Genomic DNA, 26772 nt, shown 5'->3' on the forward strand with positions numbered 1-26772 from the left:
TCTCACTCCCTAAACTCCATCGGGCCAACACCTATCAGTGGTGAAGGGCAGAAGGAAGTGGAAATGATATTGAAGAAGTAAATGGTAAAATGGCTGTCATGGGATGCCTTCTCTTTGTTGCTGTTGAAACTGTGGTCAGTTCAACATGTGAAGTCTAAATGTAAAACATCTGTGTAAGATTCTCAGATACTGTCAATGAAAATAAGCAAGGCGATAAGAAAGAAGTAACAAAAACTTACTTGACGGGAATGTGAGAATTCATTAGGATCTCTGATTTAGGAAAATAAGATAGTCATTGCATACTGACAGGTCAAATATTAAAGGAAAGAGGTAAGTGTGGTCTACTTTCTGTTGCAGTTAATTTCTGGGGATTAATGACATCTGGAAGAAAGCAGATAGAGTTCTCAAAATATTAATCACTTTAATTGCTTTTTGAATAATGTCCAATTTTTCCTGTGGTTTGTTTTATTTAGTTTCACTGTATGCATTGTCTGGAGTTGTGAACTGACAGAGCAGTATGGCTTACTAACCACACTTAAAACAAAGTTCCTGTTTTTAGGCATCTAAGTAACTGGCCTGGTCTTGACAAAGTTGAGGTGTACACAGCTGGCTGCAAGCATCACCAGGTTTCAGTGAGTATGCTCTGTCTGTTACAGGTCTGTGAACCTGAGAATCCTTGCAAGGACAAGACACACAGCTGCCATAAGTCTGCAGAGTGCATCTATCTGGGCCATTTCAGTGATCCTATGTATAAATGTGAATGTAGGACAGGTTATGCTGGCGATGGACGCATATGTGGTGAAGATTCTGATTTGGATGGCTGGCCTAATAATAACTTGGTCTGTGCTGCTAATGCAACATACCATTGTGTAAAGGTAAGTAAAAAAGGTTGATAAAAATGCCATACCATAAGCAAATTTTCTTTCTTTTTTTCCTAAATAGATGTGAATAACACTTCTCAGCATCAAGCAGGTGGTTGCTTTCAGTAAGCTTTGACTGTTAGACCATGCTAACTTTCCAGGAGATGTTGTGAAATGTGTATTCACTGAATAGTAGATTCAGTAAGGGTTTCTCAAAGTGAAATCCAGTCTTCTGTTCTCCCTATTCGGAATACACAGAAGGTTGGGATGCTTGTGAGTAGAGTTAACACACCAAGCAGGAGCTACCTAAAGCATGGGTGTGGAGCACACACTGAGAACTAAACAGGAATCTCTGGGTGCAGGCGAGTATGAAATCCTACCTGCAGGGCTTGTAAGAAGACACTGACAGCCACATAAGGTCTACAGATCTAAATCCTTTATTGAACTACCCGCTCCTTTGAAAGGGTTCAGCAGGTCACACTCTGTGAAAACTGGATTCAGAGCCCGAGATAATTTTTGGCAATAAGAGCCTAACAGAGGAATGAATACGAGTAATTAAGACAGAGGAGTTCTTATTGCAAAAGCTCAGTGGGAGAGGATGGGAGATTCAGCCTCTTACCTTTTATTGATGCGGAGTCCCAGTTCTCATCTTCCCAAGGGGAATGACCTTCCTGCCACTCTTGGCTCTAGACCTGGGAGGGGACTCCACGCTTGCTGCTGCAGCTGTGCCACTGTAGTGAAAAACAAAATGAAACACCAAGGACGAAATAAGCTTCAGGGAGCTGAAAAATGGTGGTCTGTAGATTTAGCAGTGGGTGCCCACCATGTTCCCTGGGACCTGCTTCTGTGTTCATCTGAAACACACTGTAAGTCCTCCTTGGCTCCATGGCCTGAGGTTCCTCCCAGCAGAAATTGCTGAAAAATGGTGAACCTGCTTGGATGCCTCATCCTGATGCGGTTACACTGCTCTGCAAAACCAGGCTGAAAGTTGTTCCACATTCACCTGTTTAGCAATGACCCAAATAGCCGAGGGGTGAAGACACCCCCAACAGGTAATTCTTTGGATCCCAGTTCTGAGTGGTGGCCTCACTGATGGTTGAATAACAGGCACAATAGAGGGGCATACACTGTTTGCAGAAGCAAATTAAGCAACTGGGATGAGGTGAGCTTTATCTGAGCAGAAGGCATAAGCAAGTGTCTACTCGTGGGACCACTGGCAACACTGAATTACCTACATGTATTCACTAGGGCAGGTGCTCAAGTATTTTGCTGAATCAGTCATGACTACAAGGGCAATGCTTTCTGTCCTGAGGTTTCTATAGATTATTGTTTTTCCCCAAGACGCAAAAGATTTCAGTTTCTCCTTCTCCTTGTTAAAGTGATCTACCTCTAAACTCTCATGAAGTTCTAGCACAATAACTTCTGCTTAGAAATTAGGAAAGAAATGCAAAAATAATTGAGTTCTAGACCACTACAGTGGTTAACCACCACCACCACCCAAATACAGATAAAGAGGCTAGGAAAGTTTAAATCAGGCTGTTTGAGAGAATCAGAAGTCACTCAGGTGTAATCCACTTGAATTTTGAATCTAGGCTTTACCAGCAGAAGTATTGCAGACATTGATGGAAATTTGAGCTTCCCATATTGGTCTTCCTCGCTGTAGCTGATGTCTGTTCATAATAGGTCCATCAGATTTAGTAACTGATTTTCATATATTCCTTTTTGGTTCCTGTCATCAGAATCTGCAGCACGTAGACTCAAGATGTAGCGCAAATTATCGATTTTCATTAAAAACCCAACATGCTCAACCCATTCAGAAAAAACTGTTTCCAAAGGTTGATTAATGGTTTCTATAATATGTGTTGATCTAATAAACACAAGTACTTCAATTAAGGGGACCCCCACCCGTCCAAAGAAAACCTCTTAAGAATACCAAGTATTTACTGGTCCTTACATTCATTACGAAATATCCTAGTTGAGTAATTTGATCTAAAAAAAGCAAACCAAAGCTTTTTACCTTGAGCTGATAATGGTTGAAAATTAACTTACTGTCTAAGCAGTTGTATTGATGTAGTGCCATCAATAAAGCAAGTAGTTGTAAATAATAATAAAAATACAATCTTAGCAATATTTTTAATGTAAATTTCTTTTTCATTCACATGAGAATAGCATTTTTTTTTCCCTAAGAATTATCATACCAACACACAATGTTGTCAGTAGAAGAACCAAAGAAGCCTAGGTTTGTGCCTCAAGGTTGAGTTTCCAGGTGGAAGGTGCAATGTCTAATAAGTCCTCTTTCTAATACCTGGAAGTCTTTTATTAGAATGCACTGGTAGGAACTCTCTCCTCCACCCTGTTACCTCTTTATGCAAAGTTTATAGGAACTTGCTACCTGAGAGGTTTCCATCTTACTACTTGATTTATATGAAACTGGACTGAAATCTACAGAGAATACAGATAGACAGAAAAACATATAGCTGTGAACAAAGTAATTGAGCAAGCTTCAACTGATTTCTATTGTTGTTACTAAAATATATATTTTTTTGTATCACTGGTAACCAGTGTAGAGTTGCACAGTCAAGTCTGTTCACAGGTATTTGGTAAAAAAGTGCCATAAAAAATTGGAGTTGCATTGAAGTTTTGATAATTACCATAAACTTCCCAGTTCTCTTTTTCTTAAATTATCTATTCTATTAGAACCACTGAGATTGAAAATAGGGCTAGGAATCTTACTATAATACTCATTTCCTTGGGGTATGTATTACAAAAAAGATATTTCTGTCTCTCTTGGCAGATTCAGTTTTGGTCCGAGGTAGACAGAGAATGTAAGGAAAAAATGAGAATAATAGAGTGGGTTTTTTATAGTTGCATTTATTCTTAGCCAGTGGTAGAATTGAAATCCATTTGTAGCTGATTATAGTATTTTTGAAAGGAATACATGTTAAAAGTTTGGCAAGCTATTTCACCACTTATTTTTTCAGCATAACCTAAGACTTGCTTATTTTAAATACCCGTTCTTTAAAAAGCTATGATACAAAATAGATATTTCCAAATAATAAATTGAGAGCATGGGAGTGCAAAGGTGCTGTTTTGCAGAACAGCGTAAGGGCACATTTTTCAAAACCCTTTCTTAGTGTTCCACTTCATTGCTGTGTACTACTTCATTCTAGTAACTCTGCATGAACAGCTATTTCTGAAGACGATCCTCTCGCTTGTATCTTTATTTTTCTGGTAACCAAACATGGTCATTTTATATGTAATCTTCAAACACAGTTTGTGGGTTGTCTATAAAAAGTTGATGTAAGAGTGTGTGTGTGTGGTGTGTTTGTTCTCTGCTAGATAGTTTAATCTAAAATTTACTGGAAACATCCCTTTAACAGAAGGAAAGCTGGGAAATAGAATGATTTGCAGATGCATTTCACTTTATAGTGTGAAAGAAGCAGATGAACTACTATCTTTGGAAGAAAATAGGCACGTAAAAAAGTATTTGTGATTGATTGTTCTTGCTTTATAGTCTCTGGTGTACCATATCTACTATTCTGCCCAGGCAAGTAATTCTGATGTAATATAAAAGTAATGTGTTGATTATTTCTTTTGGCCAGGATAATTGCCCCCTTCTGCCTAACTCTGGCCAAGAAGACTTTGATAAAGATGGCAAAGGAGATGCCTGTGATGAGGATGATGACAATGATGGTGTTGAAGATGACAAAGTAAGATGCATTTCTGTGTCGTCAGTACATTTGACCTAAACATCTGGTTTTAAGGAAAGCCATTACAAGAGATGAGAGCTTTATTGTTCAGAGCTTCAGCTGAATTATTCTGCACTGCCTTCCCTGAATGATATCTGGTGCAGACTAAAGCTGTATTGGGTCGAAGGAGAGTAACACTGTGCAGAGCAAAGCAGCTTGGGGAACCTGGGGCTGAATTATATTCTCCATATGAGTTCTGGGTTCAGCTGTGTGCCTGAAAACAGTTTAATGGAAAGTGGTGGTGGATTTTTTTTTTGTTTTGCAATGGGAGAATGATAGGTTAATTGTATTTAAAAAGCTGGTAAATAAAATATCTAAGTTATGCTGGAAACAAGTTATGCTTGAATAATGATAACTATAAACACACCCAGCATCAAGGGGAAGTGACGGGAGGGTAACACCTAGCCTGGTTCATACTTCCCTCCTTTAAATCTGCCTGCAAGACTGAAATTCAATTACCTGCAGAATCTAAAAGATAGGTAGTTAGTTCAAACCTGTTCTCTATGTACATTCAGCAAAAGTGGCAAGGGTACCTCTAGAGTGGGCTTCACTCTGCCTTTTCTGAACATGTTTAGGAAGAGTGAATTCATTTTAGGAATTTACTATTTGTCTTTGTTCCCTTCAGAGGTTAAACCAGGGTTAGAACTGTGTGCATGGAGCCTCTATTTGGAATATTTTAAAAAACCCAAGGAATTATTTGAGAAAATAGTACAATTTAGTTCATATATTGGAAGAATTGTAGCTAGAAGTTGTTTTATGAGCTGTATAAAATTGACTTGCCTCTATATCTTGTCCGTGAGTATATAAAATATATTTCTGAGGAGTTTAAAATGTTGTGCTAAAAAAAATATGTCCCAGTAAATGTTTTTTGCTTTAGCAGAGGAAAGTATTTTAAAGATTTTTTCCATATGACCTCCCTTCAGATTCCATGATGCTGAGGTAGTCCTTACTCCCACTGCTTTGGTTTGATTTTGTTCTTTCCTTTCCACACTGAGTACTTCCTTGTGCCTGTGCAAAAGTCCATGTGTAATTTGGGGATGTATGAAACCTAAGAATCCTTGTTCTGGCAGACTTTCAAATTAGGGACTAAACTGAAATGAAATTTTCAAAATTCCACTAAAAGGAATGGTCTCAGAGGAAAAATATTTTGGGTCAATAAGAGTATTTAATTTTAATTTTGCTTTTTGAAACTTTTATATTTTGTTATCACATGCAATGTAACAACCCACAAAAAAGTCTGTTCTTGTTTAGACTGAAAAATCAAAACACGTGGTTTAAAAGTAAGAATGTTGATACTAGTTTGTTCAAAAAAAGTCAGTGTAACAATTCTATTTTTTTTCCAAAAAATATAAAATGCAGCTGAATTTGGCCTGATGTTGCAACACATTCTGATTTTTTTTTAAAAAATACATGTGCCAGTGGTACACTTTTGTTGCAATATCTGAGTACACATCTGATTTAAAATGCCTGTTGCTCTTCTAGTGAGATATGGAACACATTTCACATACCTTGTACAAAAGCACAAAATTAGACAGTGAGCCAGGCTGTCCAGATGCCATCCCATTACTGCCAAGACCTTCAGTGTAGGTAAAGCTTGCTCATTGACAAAATATAAGATTGATATTTTGATTTTTGGTCTCTGTCAAAGGTGAACAGGCAGACTTACCACTTCACAGTATGATCTATTGAGTTGTGATTTATATTCTGAAATCTTCTATTTCTTCCTACTAGGACAATTGCCCTCTTCTGTTCAACCCTCGTCAGTTTGATTATGACAAGGATGAAGTTGGTGACCGCTGTGATAATTGCCCCTACGTACACAACCCTGCCCAGATTGACACAGATAATAATGGGGAGGGTGACTCATGTGCTGTGGATATTGATGGAGATGGTATGCTTTCAGTTTTGAGATTTAACTGCTGTTCCACAAGTACACTTCACTTTATGTCCAGTTAGATGGGTTACCTGCATTTTTGTACATGGAATAAAATTGGGTCTAGCCGCTCAAAAATACAGGAGAAGAAAGAGAAGACTGGAGTTCATCTGCCCTGTGTAGTATAGTTGACCATAAAGTCCCTAAATGACTACAATGGATATTATTGAAGAATAAATCACAGCAAGCCTTTTTATCAGTGTAACCTTTAAAAAATTTCTTCCCTTTGTCTGTGTTCCAAAGTGATCAGGGTCTAAGTTGACTTTTTTTTTTCTTTTTAGGGAGGGAAAAGAACATCAGAACATCTGTGCAGTTAAGACAGTATCTGTAGGAAATTAATTTGCTTTTCTATGAATGCAATGTGAAGCCCACAGTAATCCAAATACACGTTTTCATGTGTCTTAAAATATTATTAAAGATGTTTATTTCATCTACTAGTAAATGCCTGTATGACACAGATTTGATCAGAATTAAGGATGGGGAAAAACACTTAAATGTCTTTTCTGAAAGCATATCCCTGCAGTATTTCAAAACTGTGAGAATCCAGAAGTACTAGAAATTGAAGAAGTCTAGTTTTGGGTAACATTTTAAACTGTTGGATGCTTATCTGACTTGAACTTCTGAACATCCTGAAGTCCTCTCATCCTGCTGATCATCATGTTCTTAGTATTACTCATAGTAGTTCTGCATTTGAAGAAAAATGTAATCGTATGTTATTGGCTGAAAGATTATGCAGATATCTAGGGGCCCTATAGTGTAGGAAAGGGTCCTTGTGTCCTTTCCAGACAGATATGCCAACATTCTTGATTTTGTTTCTTTTCAACATATTATAATTCTGAAGGAGATTGTTGTTTATGTAATAAATTTTCCTGAGGAGAACAGTGTCTTGTGAAAATTTGGCAGGCTGTAAAAAAAATGATGTTCTGGTAAAATTAAATTATTTATTGCTGAGGCAGCTGAATATTAATACCGTTTTTCCTATAGAAAACTCTTCAGAAATTCCAACATAATATAGCTGTGCATTCTATGCGATTTCTTAGAGTGTGGGGAAAAAAATCCAAACAAAATTATCTCAAAACACCCCACCCCTTTATCGGTTACTCTGTGAAAAAGAGCTAAATTCTTAAGGCATAATCAGCCCTTACCATAGCAAAATTCCTTAGGAAAATACATATGGAAGACTTTAAGTGGAATTGATACCATGATTTTTCTTTCTACTATTATTCTTTTCACTATTTCATGTTGTAGCAATCGGAAAGCCTATGAACCCCTTAAAAGCCTTACTGGTGAATCCTACAGTCTATGGCTGGCTGTGCTGGATGCTGTATCATTCTGATTTCTGCAATCTTTTGGTGTGGTTTTTTTTTTCCTTCACAGACATTTTTAATGAAAGAGATAATTGTCCTTACGTCTATAACACAGACCAGAGTGACACAGATGGTGATGGCGTTGGTGATCAGTGTGATAATTGTCCATTGATGCATAATCCAGACCAGGTAAATGTTAGTTTCCTTAATGGCAACATCAGAACAAGGGCAGAGACAAGAACATGGGAATTGCTATCAGTTCCTCTTTACTGTAGAGCTGAAAAGCTAGATGTGTGTTACTCATTTTCACATCTCGGGCATTGGATCTATCAGATGACAGGAAAGTAAAGTGACTTCAAGGCTTTGTTAAACTCTTTTCTTCCCCCGTGGGAAGTGAGTACAGCCTCAGGGCTGCATTGATATGCCTGAGCTTGTGGGCCCATGTGCAGGGAAGCAGCATCAAGTATACAGAAACAATCAGAAAATGTGCTGCCCAGATTGACACTTCCCTGTGATCTCTAGAACGAGAGCAATGAAGGTTGTGGCCAAAGACCTGCCCTGGAAATGTCTTGGGGACCAGATCTTATGCACTGATAGCAGAAAAAATAGCCATACTAGTTTGAAGTTTTGTTCCTGCTTGAAGCATCATTGTCATCATGCTATCACTTGTCTCCAGAGAAGTCCTTGAAGCGCTGAGAAGTAAAGTACCAGGCTATCTGTACTTTTGTGTCTAGTAACAATAATAAATATGCTTTTTAAATTTTTTTGGGTAGACTGATGCAGATAATGACCTTGTTGGTGACCAGTGTGACAACAATGAGGACATAGATGAAGATGGCCACCAGAACAACCAGGATAACTGCCCTTACATCCCTAATGCTAACCAGGCGGACCACGATAAAGATGGTAAAGGAGATGCCTGTGATCCTGATGATGACAATGATGGTGTCCCAGATGACAGGGATAATTGTCGCCTCAGATACAACCCTGAGCAGGAGGACTCTGATGGTAAGAACAATGTCATGTGAATTTAATTTATCTCTTAGTATCCAATTCTGATCTTGGAGTATTAATATCTGATGAAGAGAAAGACCAGATCAAACTGAGCTGGTTTTGACAGTTGAGGCACCATGGACTTCAATGGAACTGAACTAGCTAGTTTGGTCCAGGGTTAGAGCATTAGGAAGCCCCTTTGATAGGGGCTCAAACACACACATACTTATTTGTAGATGAACTTAAACACATTTTAAAAGGAAAAACCAGATTTTTTTTACACTTCTGATTTTCACTTTGAATTTAAACATTAAAAATCTGAATATTTCAGATACCTTGAATTTCATATGTCTTAAAAAAATGAAAAATTGAGCTTTCGAAACAAGTTCTCTTTTGAAAACTAAAATGTAAAAAAAGAGTAGTTTATTGCTCTGCTATTTCTTCAGGTTTTTAAAGTCTAAAATTTTTGTTAATTTTAAACTATTTTTGTAAAAATTATTTCAGACCACTTTTTCTCAAATTTGCTATATAGGTAGCATTAGATACGTCTTGATGTCACAGTTTTAAAAATGGATACATAATTGCTCTTTTCTCCAGTTCTGTGGTAAAATGTTGCTTGTCATTCTCAAACAGTCCTTCTCTATGCTTGTAAGTATTTCAATAATGAATTAGTGATAGTTTCACAACTGCAACTGCACTTTAAAAGACATTTACAACCCTTTGAAAACCACCATAATATCTCTATAAGTAATGGCTCTTGCAGTAAATTCAGAACAGAAGTTGTTCACCTGTGTTATGCAACTTGCTGGAGTCATTCCATAGTTAGGCTGGTGAAATTCAAAGCAGAATTTTGCACCTGAACAATGTATTTTTATATAAATTTAGAAACATAAAGTCTTGAGCCCTGACTGATTTCCTGGTAAGACAGCGGCTGACACTAGGAAGTTTCTGGTTGCTAGTCAATAGTAGTTCTTAAATTTCTTAACTCTTCCATCCAATTATATATTTGGAGTATCTTTGTACTTGCCAGTCTCTGGAATAGCCCCTTAATTTCAGAATTATTCCAGAATAAGGCAAACTGGGATAGTTTGTTATAGTCGTTTGTCACCTGGATCTTTCAGGGGACACTCAATTTATGTACAGAGTAAGGATTCACAAAAGCATAAATTTAAACAGTTTAACCAGCTCATCACTGTCATTAGTGACAGGTCCAACAGAAATCTTGGAAAAGCCATAAATAAAGCCAAAAGATGCTCCCATGCTCTTGAAGATGAGAGCTATAGCATATAAGGATGAGGCCCTGGAGAGAGCTGTTGGATGTGGCTGGGTAAACAAACGCTTTGTAACTTTCCTTGACAGGGAATCAATGTTGTCAGCACCAGCTCAGTACCAAATGAACTGCCAGCAGGACTTTCAGTGAATAATTAGATTCTCCTGTGACTCAAGAATTAGCTCTTTGATATTGGCAAAGGGAATAAAATTGGAAATTCATTCTCTTTTCTCCAATAAATACTAAGACAAACTGGTGCAGGAACACACAGCTGGTCAGGATTTGGATTTTTCTGTGGCTGATTGCCAGGGTCGAAAATAGGACTATTTTACCACATATCTGAACTGCAGAAGGTCTTTCAGATATTAGATGCTTCAGCTTTCTCTAACTTTTTTTTTTTTTTTTTTGGCTGCTGCCTAAAGCTTATTCTGCTTTTTCTCTGAAAGCTTCATACTTGGATAATGCTACACTGGTTACGCATAGTAATGTAGCTTTCCATTTGCCTGTGAAGCATCTAGTAGTAGGTCAGTATTGAATGAGGTGGATCAATGCTATTTCCCATGGTGTTAATTCCCATGTTGTTAGAGCAGTCACAAACACTTGGGGGAGGGGGGGGGGGGGAAAGCAGATGCTCATACATAAAAAAAAAAAAAAAAGCAGATGCTCATACATAAGGATAGAAACAAATAAGTTGGCAGTTCTGATTTTACATTGGTTCCCACTGTAACATCCAGTAGTTTCTGTTGTAAAAGTTGGAGCCATTTGCAAATATGTTTCTATACTTGTCTAGCCACGTTTTTCTACTTTATTTTCAAGTGTTTGTGCTGCTGTGTGCCACTGAATAACAGTGGCATTGGCAATGAGATATCTTTTCTAGATGCCTCCTTTCACCACCAGCTATTCAAGACAAGTCACATCTCCTGGTTTCCACCAATATTATGGGTAACAAAAAAGGAAATAATTTTTGACTTTTTAAAAAGTATTGGGTATAGTAAAAGTGTTGAGCAGAAGCACAACTGTAGCTGACATGTATGGATATATTTTTAGGTTCTCTAAAAAACTTTTTGCAATCATATAACAGGACCTAATATTTCCATTCCTCCAAGACTAGTCCTGTTGGATACAGTGCTGCTTTCTTTTTTCATATGTTTTTCTGAAGCTTTACATTTTATATAAGACAAATTGTTCTACCCACAAGTGAAAGTCTGACTATGTATATTTATATATGTGTATATATACGAGTGACATATATGTATATTTTACTGCAATACTGTCCCTACATTCTTTTGATGCAGAGGTGAGACACTGCAATCTGAAACACCTTAGATGCATTGCTGCTGAAGTAGTCTTGAGACAGAGATAAGTCTGGAAAAAGGGTTTAATATCTTCAATAGTATAGAAGCATTTAGTAATGTGCAGGAAGATTAAGGTTTTAATGCTATTGTTGGAACTCATTTGCACTGCACATATTAAAATGTGGTGTTGCATCCACATCTGGGACAAATCAAACTGAAGATGTAATACAAGCATTAGTGAATTACATTGACATAGCGGACTTCCAACTTTTCCCACCCTGATTCCACAGCAACGTATAGACCGGGTCCAGATTGATTACTGTCATAAACAACTGATAGGACGGTTTTATTAACAACAGTTTTGGCCTTGATCTAAGTTCTTCCAGTCATTACCAGCAACATTTCAAATGCAATTTCAGACAATGAAGCTTTCTTTGGAGTCGTTTGGAGTGTTCTTTTAAGAATAACGTACTCATATGTATCATGAATTTCTTCCATCAGTGGGAGAGCCATTAGGAAGGCTGGATAAATTGCTAATGATTGCATTTGTTTATTCACATTGCTTATAGGTGATGGCAGAGGTGATATTTGCAAAGATGACTTTGACAATGACAATGTCCCGGATATTTATGATGTATGCCCTGAAAACAATGCCATCAGTGAAACTGATTTCAGAAAGTTCCAGATGGTCCCACTGGACCCCAAAGGAACAGCTCAGATTGATCCCAACTGGGTTATTCGCCACCAAGGCAAGGAGCTCGTGCAGACTGCCAACTCTGATCCTGGAATAGCTGTAGGTGAGTATTAGATGACAGCTATCATCTTTGGAAAAGTAACCAGTGGTCTGGTGATAAGGAAGGGAAAAAAACCCCAAACAACTAGATAAACGCCTTTTTGGTATTGCAAGCTTTGGACTGACACATGGGGACAGTATATATGCCTAAATTAAAAACAGCTCAATGCTGTTTGCTTTTGACCATTCATCTCATCACCAACTGTAACACCCATAAAATACCCACTTGAAGAATTTGGTGTAAGTATAGTGCCTGCTGTCTTCAACGCCCCCTGTAAACAACTTATTTCTCTCCACAAGGCTCCATGTGATAGGTAGGCTAGTGTAATTACCTCCTGTCCTACAGGTAAGAAAACTGAAAAATACAGTTTATGACTCCTGGCAAAACTCAGGATAGAGCTGGGACTCGTAGGTGTGGGTGGCCAGACCCAGCATTGTAACTCAGTGGTTTATTTCTTTCATCCTCTCCCAGGCTACGATGAGTTCAGCTCCGTTGACTTTAGTGGGACGTTCTATGTTAACACAGACCGCGATGATGACTATGCTGGCTTTGTGTTTGGCTACCAGTCCAGCAGTCGATTTTATGTTCTGATGTGGAAGCAGGTCACTCAGACCTACTGGGAGGACAAGCCCACCAGGGCTTATGGCTATTCTGGTGTGTCACTCAAAGTAGTGAATTCAACAACTGGTACTGGTGAACACTTGAGGAATGCTCTCTGGCATACAGGAAACACCCCTGGGCAGGTGAGCTATTTAAAACTTCTGGCCAATGATGCATGACTAATATTTTAAAAAGGGAGGTGTTTCAAAAAGAATTTCCTTTCACAGCTCAATTTTTTTGCAGACGTTTACCAGCTTTTCTTCTATATTACTAGTGTCCATAATAATATTTGCATTTGTGTTTCAAAGAAAACATTACATGTAAAAAAAACTATGAATGGAAAAAGTTACATGTATAAAAGGGAAGATGTGGTGTGGTCCAAATAAAAAGGAGTGAGAGGTCTCAGTTATCCACAAATCCTTTGTGACCTCTGTATTGGCACTTGCTGCTTTGGCATTCCAGCTTGTTTGAATTATACGTGGTTTAGAATTCAGTAACCAGTAACAGCCAAAGAGAAAAGAAATGAAAACAGAAAAACTGCTGCTGTTCCAAGTAGGGCCCAGCTGTGGAAGAAACTTGTACCTTTTGGAAATTGTTAGTGGGGCATGCATGTGGATTGGAATTTAGCTCTTTGCAGGAAAAGGACTTTGAGCACAAGAGATTAAGGAGCAGGCCACAGACAGTAACATCTGTGCAAGCTGCAGTCCTGCTCCTTTGGTGGAGTTACTTGTACAGATAGGAACAGTAACACCAATTCTGGCAGGGTGGGTGTGTGTGTGCAAACAGAGGCAGGACCTCCTAAGGGAAGTCAGGCTCAGTGCTGTAATGGTCTTCAGTGACTCCAGCTATGAAACTGCGTGTGAGTAACTGATCAATAATTTGAGACAGAAATTTTCATTACTGTCACCCTGTAAAATAGGTCTGCTGATCATACCATCAAACATTAAACACTGTTTTCAGTTTCATGCTCTGCAGCAAGTAAGCTTTAGCTGCATGTACAGTTACTACAATGGACAAAAAGTTACTGGAGCACAGTCTGTTCCTAATAAGGCATTTGTATTCCTACTATAGGTGCGTACTTTGTGGCATGATCCCAAGAACATTGGCTGGAAAGATTATACTGCTTACCGGTGGCATTTGATTCATAGGCCTAAAACAGGATTAATAAAGTAAGAAATGTTTCTGCACCTCTGTATTTTCTAGTAGCAAAACTTCTGTCTCTGTTGATTTAAGAGCTATGTTCTCAGTTTCTTTGTTAGTCCTAATAATGATAATACGTGTGACAGTTTGTTCCAATGTTTTGGGGACATTCTGTTATCTTTAGAATAAGTTGTTTTCCTTGTCAGATGTATTTAATTTAAACTGGATAGTTCAATATTTACATCAGCTAAATTTTCTTAAATTAAAAAAAAGAAATAATCTTTCTCAATAGCCCTTCAGGCTAAAGGGACCAAAAATTCCTGAGCATAGCTCAAAGCAAGATTAGAATGTGAGATTCCTCCCCAGCTGCTAGAATTTGAATGAATGAAATTAATTAGAAACATCAGAATTGCCACAGGGAAGTAAGCCAATGGCCTGTCTACTTCAGCAACCTGTGTATGCCATAGTGGCTTATAGGAGAAGTAGCCATGAGCACATCTGTAATGCACACAAGAAGGAACTATGGCATATGACTTTCCTTACAGCCCAGCTGTTTATCTGATGTTCCAAAGAATGAGCATTAACTGTCCATGTCAATTTTATCTTCTACTGACTACTGTAACTGTAAAAGATGTTTTTCATGGGGCAGAGTCTGACCTTACCTCTTAAGGCCCTATTTGTGCTTATGAGTAGGGGGGATTCATTTGGCTGTGAAAGACAAGGGGTAGACACATTTGGATAGACTGAGTTACTAAATTATCCATTTCTTGGAAAGAAAAGTTTCTTTGTGCATCAAAGTATTTCAGTGCAAAGCATTGACTGATACACGTTATAAGGAAACTTGAGTTTTTCATTCATGTTGCTGTTACCTGTATTGCAGAATCTACTTAGTTTCAGACAAAGCATGTTTCAACTGATATCCCATTGATCCACGGCATGAAATTCCTTATTAATTAGGGTGGGTTTATAGCAAATAAATACATGAAATCAATTATTTCACTAACAGAGTCATGAAACCTTTTTATTTGTACAGAAATAACAATTTAGTATTAACGTGACTAGAGCTGCATAATTTTTTTTGGTGGGATGAATAATTTATCAAACACTTCCCATATGTTTTGTTTCTTGAAATTTTGAGAATTATGTTAAATGGGGTTACATGAACATGAAAACTTGTCATTATTTTTGCTGTTCTTTTTACCATCCATTAAGTACTATTTTCAGGGAGCAGTTTCATACTTGTCTTTTGGCACCTTTCAGAAAATAAACCACTTCAAGGTCAAGCAAGTACTGGAGATGCATTTCTGCTGAAGTAGAAATTGGTCCCTAACCCTTGAGTTGTAGGAAGTTCACATCCTCATGTGAAGCCATCCTGCTTTGCATAACTAATGTATTGTCAATTGAAGCAAGACCATAATCCCTTCCTCCAGAGAATTCTCTGATTAACAGACTAGAATAGTTTCTCATTTGGTCCAAAAGCTATTTTAAGAGACTGAAATCCTAAGAACCTTGACTATCTCAAGGTCTCCCATGAGAAGTGGAGAATCCAAGTTCAAGGAACTGCAGTCTATCTGATAGAGAAGAAAAATTAAGAGGTGCCTGTAGAGGTCTTTTGGCTCCAGGGTTGATGCCTGAAACACTACCAAAAAATCCCAACAAAACCAATCAAAGAAAAAAAAGTATCCCAAGTTCTTCTCCTTTTCCAATTTATTATTAGTCTAGCTGTTTGTGTCCAAATCCTTCCAGCTTTCATTAAGCTCTTAAAATGCCTGAAATTGAGATTCAGCTTGTCTCAAATTAATGTTTTGTTTGACTCTGAAGGGATGGTTCTTACAATTTTTTATGTTGGCCTTTGCACCTCAAGATAGATAAATCAGCTGTTCACACAGCTGTAGCGATGACTTTGCTAAGTGATGTGGTGAGGTATTGTGCTAACCTCTGAGTTCACAGGGACAGGGGCTTATCAATGAATGCTAGTACATGACATAGTTCATTCCAGGAGACATGACTGTTCTAAATAAAGAATTGGGAAATCTTTTGCAGATGGTGTGCATAAAATTACTTATGGAACAGCTCCACTGCTTCTGATTAATGTGTTATGGCTACCAGCCAGGTGGGCGTGAGATAGAGATAAGTGATCCTTACAGTGAAGCTGGGTTTTCTGGTGCCTTGTTAAAATTAATTCTGTTTCAGTTCTTGGGAACCGTTACCAACTCATAGCACTGAACACTGTGTTATCCTCCTTGTCTAATTTAAATTATGTTCTTCTTTACAGAGTTTTAGTGTATGAAGGGAAACAAGTCATGGTGGATTCTGGACCAATCTACGATACAACCTTTGCTGGTGGACGATTAGGTCTTTTTGTCTTTTCTCAAGAGATGGTCTATTTCTCTGACCTCAAATATGAATGCAGAGGTTAGTTGCAGAAAATGTCTGGAAAGTGCTAAACCCTTTGCACGAAATATGGAAAAGAAAGTAATCCTCTAGTTACTAAAAGCAATCTGTGATATCATAGCATGGTGTAGACCTTGATTTGTTGAAATACCATGAATGCCCTTTGCCCCTATAGTAATCTCAATTTGAATAATAAACCCCAGATGTTTAATACTACCCACATGGAAAAAATGAGATAGAAATCTGAGTGACATACACGCTTGGAATTCTCTCTGTATATCCACTTTCCTTTGTAAGCTATTTCAGTGTGTCCTGCGGGCAGAGAGCTGCTTCCGGATCACTCCTCTTTCAAGAGACATGAAGGAGAAAGCAGATATTTTTAATAAGCATGTCTGTCTTTAGCGCCTTGTCCAAAATGTTTTGAAATACAGAAAATGCTTTCCCAGATTTTATTATATATGACTTTTTATATACGCTTAGATATATAGGTGCACATACATGTATGTGTGGGTCTCTGCCTATATAGGCAGATACCTATTTTTATGTAAATGTCCTCACATTTGTAGGAAAATGCAGAACAGGAAACATTGTGCTGCATCCCTATGCTGTACCATGATGGAGCTCTGTTCTTGTGTGATTGGCTTCCTAACCAAATAAACCAATCACAGTTAATATCTTTTTTCTGATTTCTTTCAGATGCTTGAGCAATGGTTGCTGCATTACCAGCAAAGTACTGTAAATGCTATGCAACCTAGACACCTCAGTACATCCTGGTACTCCCAGTTTCTATTTTTGTGTACCTCTTGTCTTCTGTCCTCGCGCTCCACTCACCAGGTACCTCCCTGCTGCCAGGAGTGCCTCAGCCATCCCTCCACCCAAGTGCCTTCTCACAGCCAGGACTAAGGAAACCTGAACGTGAGCGTCCGACCCACCACTGAAGCAAAAGCAGATTGATACATTAGAACACTTTTGTAGAGTGAAAACGTAGCAAAACATGTTTGTTTGTTTATTTGACTTTTTTTAAGAATGACGTTTACATATAAAAATGTAATTACTTAATGTATTTATATATATATGGAGAAAAAGAGGGGGGTGATGATTATCAGTCAGTGTCTTTAAGTGAGGAAACATGTGTTTGAATAACTTTTTAGGTGTATGGTTGACACTTCCTTGCTCTGGTCCGGACTGGACTTTAGTAACAAAAAGCCTTCGGGTCTAGTTTTAGGAAAGTAATGGAGTACCACACCAACAGTGTCTATAACAACAATGCAAATGCCTTTGGATAATAAAGTAAAGATCAATTATGAACATTTATTGATCTACAAAGATGTTCTTTGGCTGATGAGGATGCTCTTAATAACACCCCTTAAAATTACAGTTGGTAGAAATGTCAAACTTGCAACATAAAGCGTTGTCTAGTAGAGGCTTAATTCAGGCCAGACAGAACTGAACCAGAAACTTCCATGTGAGAGGGAAGAGTGATTAATTTAAACATCCAAAGCTATCACTATTGTCAAAAAGTTATTTCCAGTTCTGTTTCCATCATATTTTGCGTTCCCTTGTAATAAAGAATACACCATGACCATGTGGAGCACAAGAACCTGAACCACTTTCCCACCTCTGCTGCAAAAAGCACTTTGACATCTTGAATCCTGATGTGGGTTTTTGAAAAGGTGGCAAGGCCACTATTACTTAATTTGGTAACATATGAATTTAAGGTTCCATTTATAAATATTTTGTTAGTATTTATTATGATTATCACACCAAGCTACCTTCTCTGATAATTTATTTTAAAGCATGTCGTATAATGCATCAGTAATACATTCAAAAATAGTGATATTTTAAAGCTATTTTTAAAAGCATATTGCAGTATGTAGATATTGTCAAAGCATGGTATACACGTAAGTATAGTTTCATGGGTTATATTCATGTATGCTTTAAAGTTAAATGAATAATAATAAGGAATTTATAAATGGAACCTTAATATATATCCAGTTACCATAATTTTAATATTTTGTAGTTACCTATGTCTGCTGTGTATAGAACTTCTTAAATAATGCTGAAGGGATACCAGTGTTTATTCTAAACAGATACAACAGTTACTCAGATATACAGTAGTATAAACATGTTTAACATTTTTTGTTTTGTTTTAAGTTGTATGAGCTTTGTTCACAAAAAGAACACATGCTAATGTAATTTTATTCATAGATGGGTTAACTAATGGAATAATACCGTACCTCTGCCGCTTTATAGGGCACAGTGAGCTAAATATTGAATCAACTTTCTCTCCCTTGAAATAGATTTTATTGCTATACTCATTAGAAAGGAATCCACAGTTGCGGGCTTTATTGCACATTTTATAGTGTTCATATTATCAAATCTTTTTTTTGTTTTTATTTCAATTTTGGTTTGTTGCTGGTTTTTGTTTGATTGTTGGGTTTTTTTTCTTTTCTTTTCAATCCTGTTTATGAGGTTTCTAAATGTTTCAGTTTCCTACTTTTGGTGTTTCAAGTTGTATCCCCAAGTCCCAAGCAGAAGGGAGGGTGACTTCATTAAATGTAATGATTGTATTGGCTGTGTAGGGTTTTTTGTTTTGTCAGAAAGAGACATCAGTTCGGGGATGTAGATGTTAATATTTGGACTGTATCATAATTTTCCTATTCTATGTAAATTATTTATGATGTTTTTTAAATTTCTTTTTCTTTTTTTTTTTCCTTGCAAGTGTGTGTGAGAGAGTAAGATCAATGAAATTTAATTTTGTTTTGCCAAAGATTGTAAATAATTATTTATTTGTTTACATGGACGGAACTTTATCATTTAACGTCCTGATTCATTTAGTCAGATCCTCATTTTTATATATATATATATATATATATATATAAAGAAATCAATGATAGGAAATAAACTGTAAAAAGGTTTTATAAACAAAATTCTCTTTACCTTTTTTATAGTTTAAATGTTCCTTTAAAGAAAATACTCCATTCCCCAAAGCCCTCAGTTAAATGAGCCTCTTGCCTCTTGAACTTAGAAACCAGTTCAAGCAAACTAGCAAATCTGTTGCTTGGTTACAAATCACTGACTATCTTCTAAGGTTGTACACGGCAGGTTTCCTAGTCTTACTGACAAGACATCATTCCCCATGAAGACTTTATGGGGCAAACTATCCCAAGTTTTATTTATGGCATTGCAGCCGAGAAATTTTGGTCCCACTTCTCTGTGTTGTGTCTTGGCCAATGTGTTTGAACAAACATACAACCCTGTTCTGTGTCTGCTGCTGCTGAGAGTCCCACCTGAGTCCCTGGGATTTGTTGGTGTGAGTGAGGATTGCCTTCCTGCTGGAGAATTTCAGGAACCGGTGAATCATCAGTAACCAAACAATAAAATGCAAGGAAAACTTCTTAGAATGAGAGATCTTTGCCATGAATATGAACTGCTCCTGGGAGGGGAATTTGAATTAGGAAAAATAAGAATTCTCAGCATGCCAAAATGCCAATTTTGATGTGTGAACTCAAGTCATATTCTCTTATAAATACCCTGACTATTAACTTCCTTTGTCCTTACAAATATCCCAGCTGTTTGGTTTCCTTGGCTTTTTGTTCCAGTGCAAGTACTGGGAGCATTACACAAGAAAGCTATGTAGTCTTCCGCGTAATCTTTTGAACAGTCCTTTAAACTAGTACAACTGTTTGGTCTCATAGAGAGGTGGCTTTCTTCTGTTTATGCTACAAGGACATCAGTGACTGACATTGTTCAGGTGATAGAGTAATCAAAACCTTGTTACCCACATTATCAAGAGTCCTATTTAAGTCTCTGGCATGCATGTGCAAGGGTTTTGAGCATGAATGCTTAGTGACGATTTGAGGGGAAAAAAAAATAAATCTGTTTGTGGCAACCAAACAATACCCCGCAAAACAGATCCAGGGAAATAAAACATCTGGAAACTTGTGAAACCGTAACAACAGCACTTCAGTACTAGTAAATACTGAGTAAAACAGTGTGAAGGACTAAAAATGCAAATACTGTGCTGTGAATGATCAGGTTCACACAGAGCAGTGACATCCTCTGATCCCTCTCCATTGTTCTAACTACAGGCTTTTGAAGACATTCGGAAATATTTGGGTAATTTGGGAAAAAAATGTATTTAACAACTTTGCAGCTTCTACATTTCTGGTTCCCGAGCGATACGGGTACAGAAGAAGGCAGCCTGAAATCCCTGCAGAGAGGCTGTTTCTTACAAGGGGAACCAGGGTAGAGCAGGCGCCAATTCTGCCACTGACTCCTGTGTGATACTAGGCAGATTTTTTTTTGTTTCCCTGAGCATCAGGTTCCCATCTACTAAAAGATAAATTTCCTCCCCTTTAAAATCTTTTTGATAAGTTTTATGTCTCTTACGGTTTCTGGGCCAGCCGAAACCCCAGGAAATACTGAAATCCTGAAACCTCCCTGAAATTAAATACTGATGAGAGACTTCGTGACCACTTTTAAAACATGGGGTTTTCAGATAAACTTTGGATAAGCCTCTGAATTCTGAAAAGTTAAGCTGAAATCACAGCATGTAACGATTTGTCCTTTATAAGAGTAACACATTTAACATGGTTTCTTCCAGAAAGGAAGGGGAAGAATCCAGCCAATGATTATACCTGTGATTTGACACATCAGGCAGCCCAAATATTAATACTGACATCTGTGTCTACTCCTAGCTAGCTACACAATGGGGGCAAAAGCTGAACAGACTATCAGTCAGTGGGCCAAATCCTCATCTTGGTCAGCTCAGTGGGAGTTTTCTACGGAGTTGAGTGATATCTGGATGAGATTCAGGGTTCGGCTTGTGCTGCAGACGTTCATAGAAGAAGATCTCTAACGCTCATATGGGAACATCTGCTCTCTAAAGCCATTTGAAAAATAAATAACTATGTAATAACTTGGCACAGTGTTGTTCCCAATGTGTATAAGACCACCCCTGTAGATCAGGAAGGAGAACTTTGAAGGAAAAAGAAGCCTGGAACTGATTACACCAAAGGTTCTTCTAATCCATTATCCCACTTCTTGAAAGCTACCAGTACCAAAAGCATCAGAGGAAGGTGTAAAATCTTTATCATTAAAAATCATACATTAGCGTGCCTAGAAGAGAAATATCATTCCTAGCCCCAGGCAGCTAATGGCTGGTTTCTCCCTTAGTGCCTGCGTGCCTTATTTTGCAATAACTGCTAATATTCTTGTTATTCATATAAATGTCTAGGGTTTTTAATTACACTTCTCAACCTATTGAGAGTTCTGGATGTTAATTGTACATGGTATATGGTATAAATTTCCTTTTACTAATTTCAAGTCTGTTACTGTTTAATTTCATTGACAGGTTTATTTCTCACAGACTTATGAAAGGAGGGGATAGTATATATCATCATAAAGCTGCATGTTAGAACAAAAATATTCTGCTTTGCTTTTACTACTTGTGTGTGTGTGTGTAATGGGTTCATGCAGCACATCAAAGGCAGAAGAATTTCCTCTGCTTGCTGAAAAGATCAGCTGTCATGTTGCAGTTCTGTTTGGGTCAGGATGCTACCCATGGTTATGGCCTTTTCCAAGTCTCTCTGTCCAGCTCGTGCATAGACATGTCTTATATATGTCAAACTAAAAGGTCTATATATTTTGCAAAAGATGTGTCATTCTGTGCTTGTCTTGTTTTTCGTGCTTTCCCTCGCCATTTGCTACTGGCCACAGTTGGAATCAGGCAAATGAGTTAGATCTTGTATCCTGTCCATGATCATTATCATTACCCCTTCATCTTGATATTTATAGAGCTAGATGAGAACATGTTTGGTGGTGTTCCTTTAGGAGCATGTGAATTTCTTTTCAGACACCTGCTGACATTTCTGGACTCTTCTCAGCACTGCTAATGCACCAGTCTCTGGATGCTGGAGGCATGCATTGAAATCACACTTCAAATCTTAGCAACAGCTGTATAAGATAACTTGTAATTTAGAAATTGGTTTTAGTCATTGAGATTACATAGTAATTCAGTAACTTTTAGGAGATACAGTCTTGACTCTCCCTTTGTGAGCTCATTTCCTCTCTTTAAATCATGCTGACACAAAAGAAAACCGGAGAGGGCGGAAACCTGCAGGCACTGTCAGCTGCTGCAATGGATAATTTTTTACCAACTCCTTTTTATAGATGGCAAGAAAACGGAACCCAGAGTTTACAGTTTCATGAGACAGGTTTCTCTCAGTCTTCTGATGCTCATTCAATCCAGTTTTCTTCCAGGAGTTGCTGCTGCTGCCTTCTTGAAAGTAGCAACAACATCCACAGAAATTTTAGGGATGGATCTGCCCATCATAAAGATAAAAGGATTCAAGATATGACAGAACCAATATTTTGGCTTGCTTTAACAGATATTCAGGAGCAACAGTTACCAATTGTTAAGACATTCCTTGCTGGTGAGACTCAAGTACTTTTAATACTGAGAGAGAGTTAGAGTGTGGAGCCCAAGCAAATTATTCTGTCCTGATTTCTGAAGATTCAGCTGTGGCTCTGCTCTAGGATTTTTGCAGTCAGAAGTAAAGGACCACCCAGCTGGCTGTGGATGTAATCTGGTGGGTTTAACTATATGCAATAGCTCAGTCTTGATGCTGAAGGTGTGGGGACAATGTCTAGAGCTGAAACCAGTGACATGTGGAAGATCAGTAGCTTTCTCAAGTGACATTCAGCTACAAAGATATCGGCAGCCACTGCTTTAGAGAACAGCACTTCTTTATTTAAAGAGAGAAGTTCCAATGTTTATAAAGGAGATCAGAAGCAAGGAGAAAGCCAGTACATTGCTAAATGCTCAGGTTAAGATCTGCACAATTTTCAGAGAAATGGAGCATCCATGAGCCGTAGAATGGCAAGAGACTGCGTTCCTGTTTTTTTCCTTAGTGGGAATTCTTTTTAATTCAGTGCAGAAAAAGAGACAGAAATCAAGAAGTCACTCTGCATTCAGTCTTTTCATTAATATATTGATAAAAAGCTTCCATTCTTTGAGAAGGAAGCACCCTCTATTGTACACAAAGGGAACTAAGAGGACTAATATTTATGTAGCCCCAAATCCTTCCATAGCATTTAATTCCTTGCTTTCATTTGAACACTTTACAGTTCCGTTGGTTTATTCAACAATAAAAAAATGGCCAAAGATAATAAATCACTCCCTCGGACCACCTTACACAATGTCGACTTTGAAGCCTAGAGCTTGAAATAGACCTTAAATGAGTATTATTCATTAAATGGAAAGAAATTAATCCATTCATGGTTATAGATAGGGAGATTGCCCAGCCCTGAGTAGGAACTGTATCTGGACAATCAAGAAACCTATTGTCCTTCATGCCCAGCATAGCCTTCCCTGTGGTGTAAGAAGATAATATCCTCCCCCTCTTAAACAGGAGGGAGAGGAAAGCTGTGGCTGAACAGAAATGAAGCAGAGGGCTTCTGAGAACTAGGCCGATGTCTTTATCACAAGACCATGCATTTCAAAACAAACAGGCACAAATCATTGTGACAGCAATATGAAAACATCCTCTCCTGTTATTTCCTGTTCAGGCTTTCCTTGGACAATGAATTAACCTCCCTTTAAAAGAAATGAAGACAGGCAATCACAAAATAACCTTATTTGAATGCTTCCATATTCCCTTCTTTACATCTGAAATTTCTCATTATTCATCCAGCCATGGGGCACTGTGCTGGAGAGGCAGATCAGAAGAATGTTTTTCTGGTAACTTTTCTGATAGGTTGAGACTTACACACTGGAAAGCCCAGACTTTCAAACATACCTTCAGTTTTGAGTACAGAAAAAATGTTTCAGAACTAGCGGGTACTTTAACAAATGACCCAGGTATTTAATATGTTATCTCAATTTATTAATAAGAAGAATAATATTTCTGGACTATTTTCAAAAGGGAGGGGGAACAATATACTAAATTACATTTGAAAATGAGTGCATAATATCCACTTTTCTGCAATAATTGAAGGGTCTTCCATGTAAAATCTTTTCAGCTCCTAAGGGGTTTTTGTTCTGTTTCCATCTTTGGTAATTTTTCTGTGAATAAAAATGAGAAGCTGATATTTGTTATTAGCAATCATTCAGAACTGCCTGGAAGACCTGATGCCTGGTTAAGTTTTTACTGGAATCATGTGTCTCAGGAAGGAAAGCTTTAGCCAGATCCATTTCTCCCTTCTGCAGAGAGGAACTGTTCTCCTCCATGGGCATTGACTGCCTTCTGATGAGAGAAGTAGTACAGCTGAGCTACTGAAAGCGGGAGCTGGCACCTGTGGCATGACTCCACTTGTCCCATTGTGACAGCCAAAGAAATAGCCAAGGTAAGGAATCCTGCATGCAGCTATCCCGTGCGTAGTCCCCCGCAGAGGAGAGGGGGGGAATGTGCTAAGCCCACAGAGAGTTACTTCAAACGCTGAGGTCTGCACATCAGCTCTGTGGCTGCTGTGTTGCCTGTACTAAAAATACTTTCCCTTATCCCCATGCCAATACATCTGTGTACAGTCTAGTTCCAGATTTAACACCTGAACGCTGCGCTTAAGATTTGTTTTATGGTTTGTGGTTTTTTAAATGATGCATATAGACTAAAACTAAACAGTTTTACTTGCTTATTTCTGGAATATTCATGCCGGTGTTGTTTGTTTCTTCTATGCACTGGGGTTTCATAATGCTCCTATATGTCCCAGAGGATGAAATAATGTTTTGAATGAGTTCTTAAAAATACTCCAGTGCAAAGCATTGTGGTGGTGTAGCACTGTGAAGGATCATTGCTTGTGCCTCTTCATCCCTACCCAGGATGAGTTCATAATGTGGTGGCTGCTCTTTCTCAAAAAGTGTGCATCGTTTAGCTCCATAATCATGTCTATGCTTTCTTCCCTGTATTGTTTCTCCCAACAAAGCGTGAAATACTGTTGTTTAACAATGCAATTGGTAAATCACAAGCTATTTCACATCAGCTGTTACTTCATATCAGCTATTTAGGTGATGCCCAATTCCCAAAACAGAGCGGAGCGACTGTATTTTTTGCAGTACTTTCAGAAATAAAAGATTACTTGGAAAACTACTGCATTCATTTCCATAGCTTGAAAAGACATTAATGCTCTTTTTGCATGTATGACCTTCATATAAACAGGAAGTTTACTTTTCTGTCCAGTTTTGATTAAATATTAATATGATTTTTATAATGTTGGCACTTCCAGATGGATATTGAAAAGATTTTATCAATGTACATATTTGTGCCCTTTCTTGCCATATTCTAGAAAGTTTTTAAAACTGAAAAGTGGCTTGGAAAACCTTTGGGCTGTGACGTCTAAATAATTCAAGATGTAGAGCTCATATTTCTCAAGAAGAAAGATTAGTTTTTACAAGAGACTGTAAACATTTCACTGTTAAGTGATAAGTCAGTTAAGGAATGGCAAGTGTCTTTACCTCTTCTGTTGCTCAGTCATTGCTCTGCATAGACATGTCCATGTGGGATAAGCTGATGTTGTCAACTTACCTTATTAGGACTACCAGTTTTTCATACACCTGTTCATAATTTTGAGGGACGTACATCATCTTTCAGCAAAGAGCCCAACACTTCTTACGTTGCAAGTTCTTTGAATTAGAAATGTAAAATAGAACTGAAGCCATGGAAAGATTTATTAATTCAAAAGGAAACAATCTCAGACCATTTTAATTTCCTGCTATATCCATATTTTTGTATCTCATCAGCTGAGGCTTTGATGTGTTTATGCTCTGCACAGTGATGTCCTTATCACATGTGAAGTTGTTACATTTCTCCTGGGGATAACCTATAGGAAAGGCAGAAAATCTTCCCTTTTTTACCTGCCACAGCTCTCAGAGGTGCACAGCAATGCCAGGGTGGTGGGAGGCAGTCACCCAGCATCACAGACCAGCAGGTGCTGAGAAGGAAACCACAGAAAGATGAAGACAAAAAGACTGATAGGAGGAGTCTGTACAGATATTTTCCAGGTCCCATAACAGCAAACAGCAGCTACTGATGGGGTCTTTAAGGTGTTTCTGAATTTTCTTCAGATTAAATATTAATTTCCTGAAGTGTATTAAGCCAAGTGGGTATTTTTTAAAAACTTGTCTAATAAGAAACTGTGAATGCCAAATGTGTTTGTTACCTGATCTATCTAAGGTTTGCTTTTTTTCTTTCTTTCATCAATGATACTTCACTTTGATATTGGTGAAACTTCAGGGAGTACACTGTAAAAAAAAATAAATCCTCCTTGTTTTTGTACTGAATAAAACACATTATCCTGATTTTGGCTGGAGTGAAGTTAGGTTTTTTTGTAATAGCTAGTATGGGGCTGCGTTTTGGATTTATGCTGGAAACAGTATTGATAATTCAGGGATGTTTTTATTATTGCTGAGCAGGGCTTACACAGAACCGAGGACTTTTC

At 37.9% G+C, this 26772-nt stretch overlaps 1 protein-coding gene across 2 annotated transcripts in view; it reads left to right on the top strand.

The window, feature by feature from the left end:
* THBS2 (thrombospondin 2) overlaps positions 1 to 18905 on the top strand; it is a 34411-nt gene extending 15506 nt beyond the window's left edge. For both annotated transcript variants that reach the window (XM_055714743.1, XM_055714742.1), the window contains exons 13-22: positions 657 to 875; positions 4463 to 4570; positions 6341 to 6500; positions 7920 to 8038; positions 8623 to 8857; positions 11977 to 12204; positions 12673 to 12944; positions 13873 to 13970; positions 16217 to 16356; positions 17032 to 18905. In XM_055714743.1, coding sequence (XP_055570718.1) covers positions 657 to 875; positions 4463 to 4570; positions 6341 to 6500; positions 7920 to 8038; positions 8623 to 8857; positions 11977 to 12204; positions 12673 to 12944; positions 13873 to 13970; positions 16217 to 16356; positions 17032 to 17039 — 1587 coding nt within the window. In that variant the 3' untranslated portion in view covers positions 17040 to 18905. The remainder of the gene's footprint in view (positions 1 to 656; positions 876 to 4462; positions 4571 to 6340; positions 6501 to 7919; positions 8039 to 8622; positions 8858 to 11976; positions 12205 to 12672; positions 12945 to 13872; positions 13971 to 16216; positions 16357 to 17031) is intronic.
* The last annotated feature ends 7867 nt before the right edge of the window (positions 18906 to 26772 follow it).

This window comes from Falco cherrug, chromosome 6 (genome assembly GCF_023634085.1).
Source record: "Falco cherrug isolate bFalChe1 chromosome 6, bFalChe1.pri, whole genome shotgun sequence".
NCBI classification, from domain to species: domain Eukaryota; kingdom Metazoa; phylum Chordata; class Aves; order Falconiformes; family Falconidae; genus Falco; species Falco cherrug.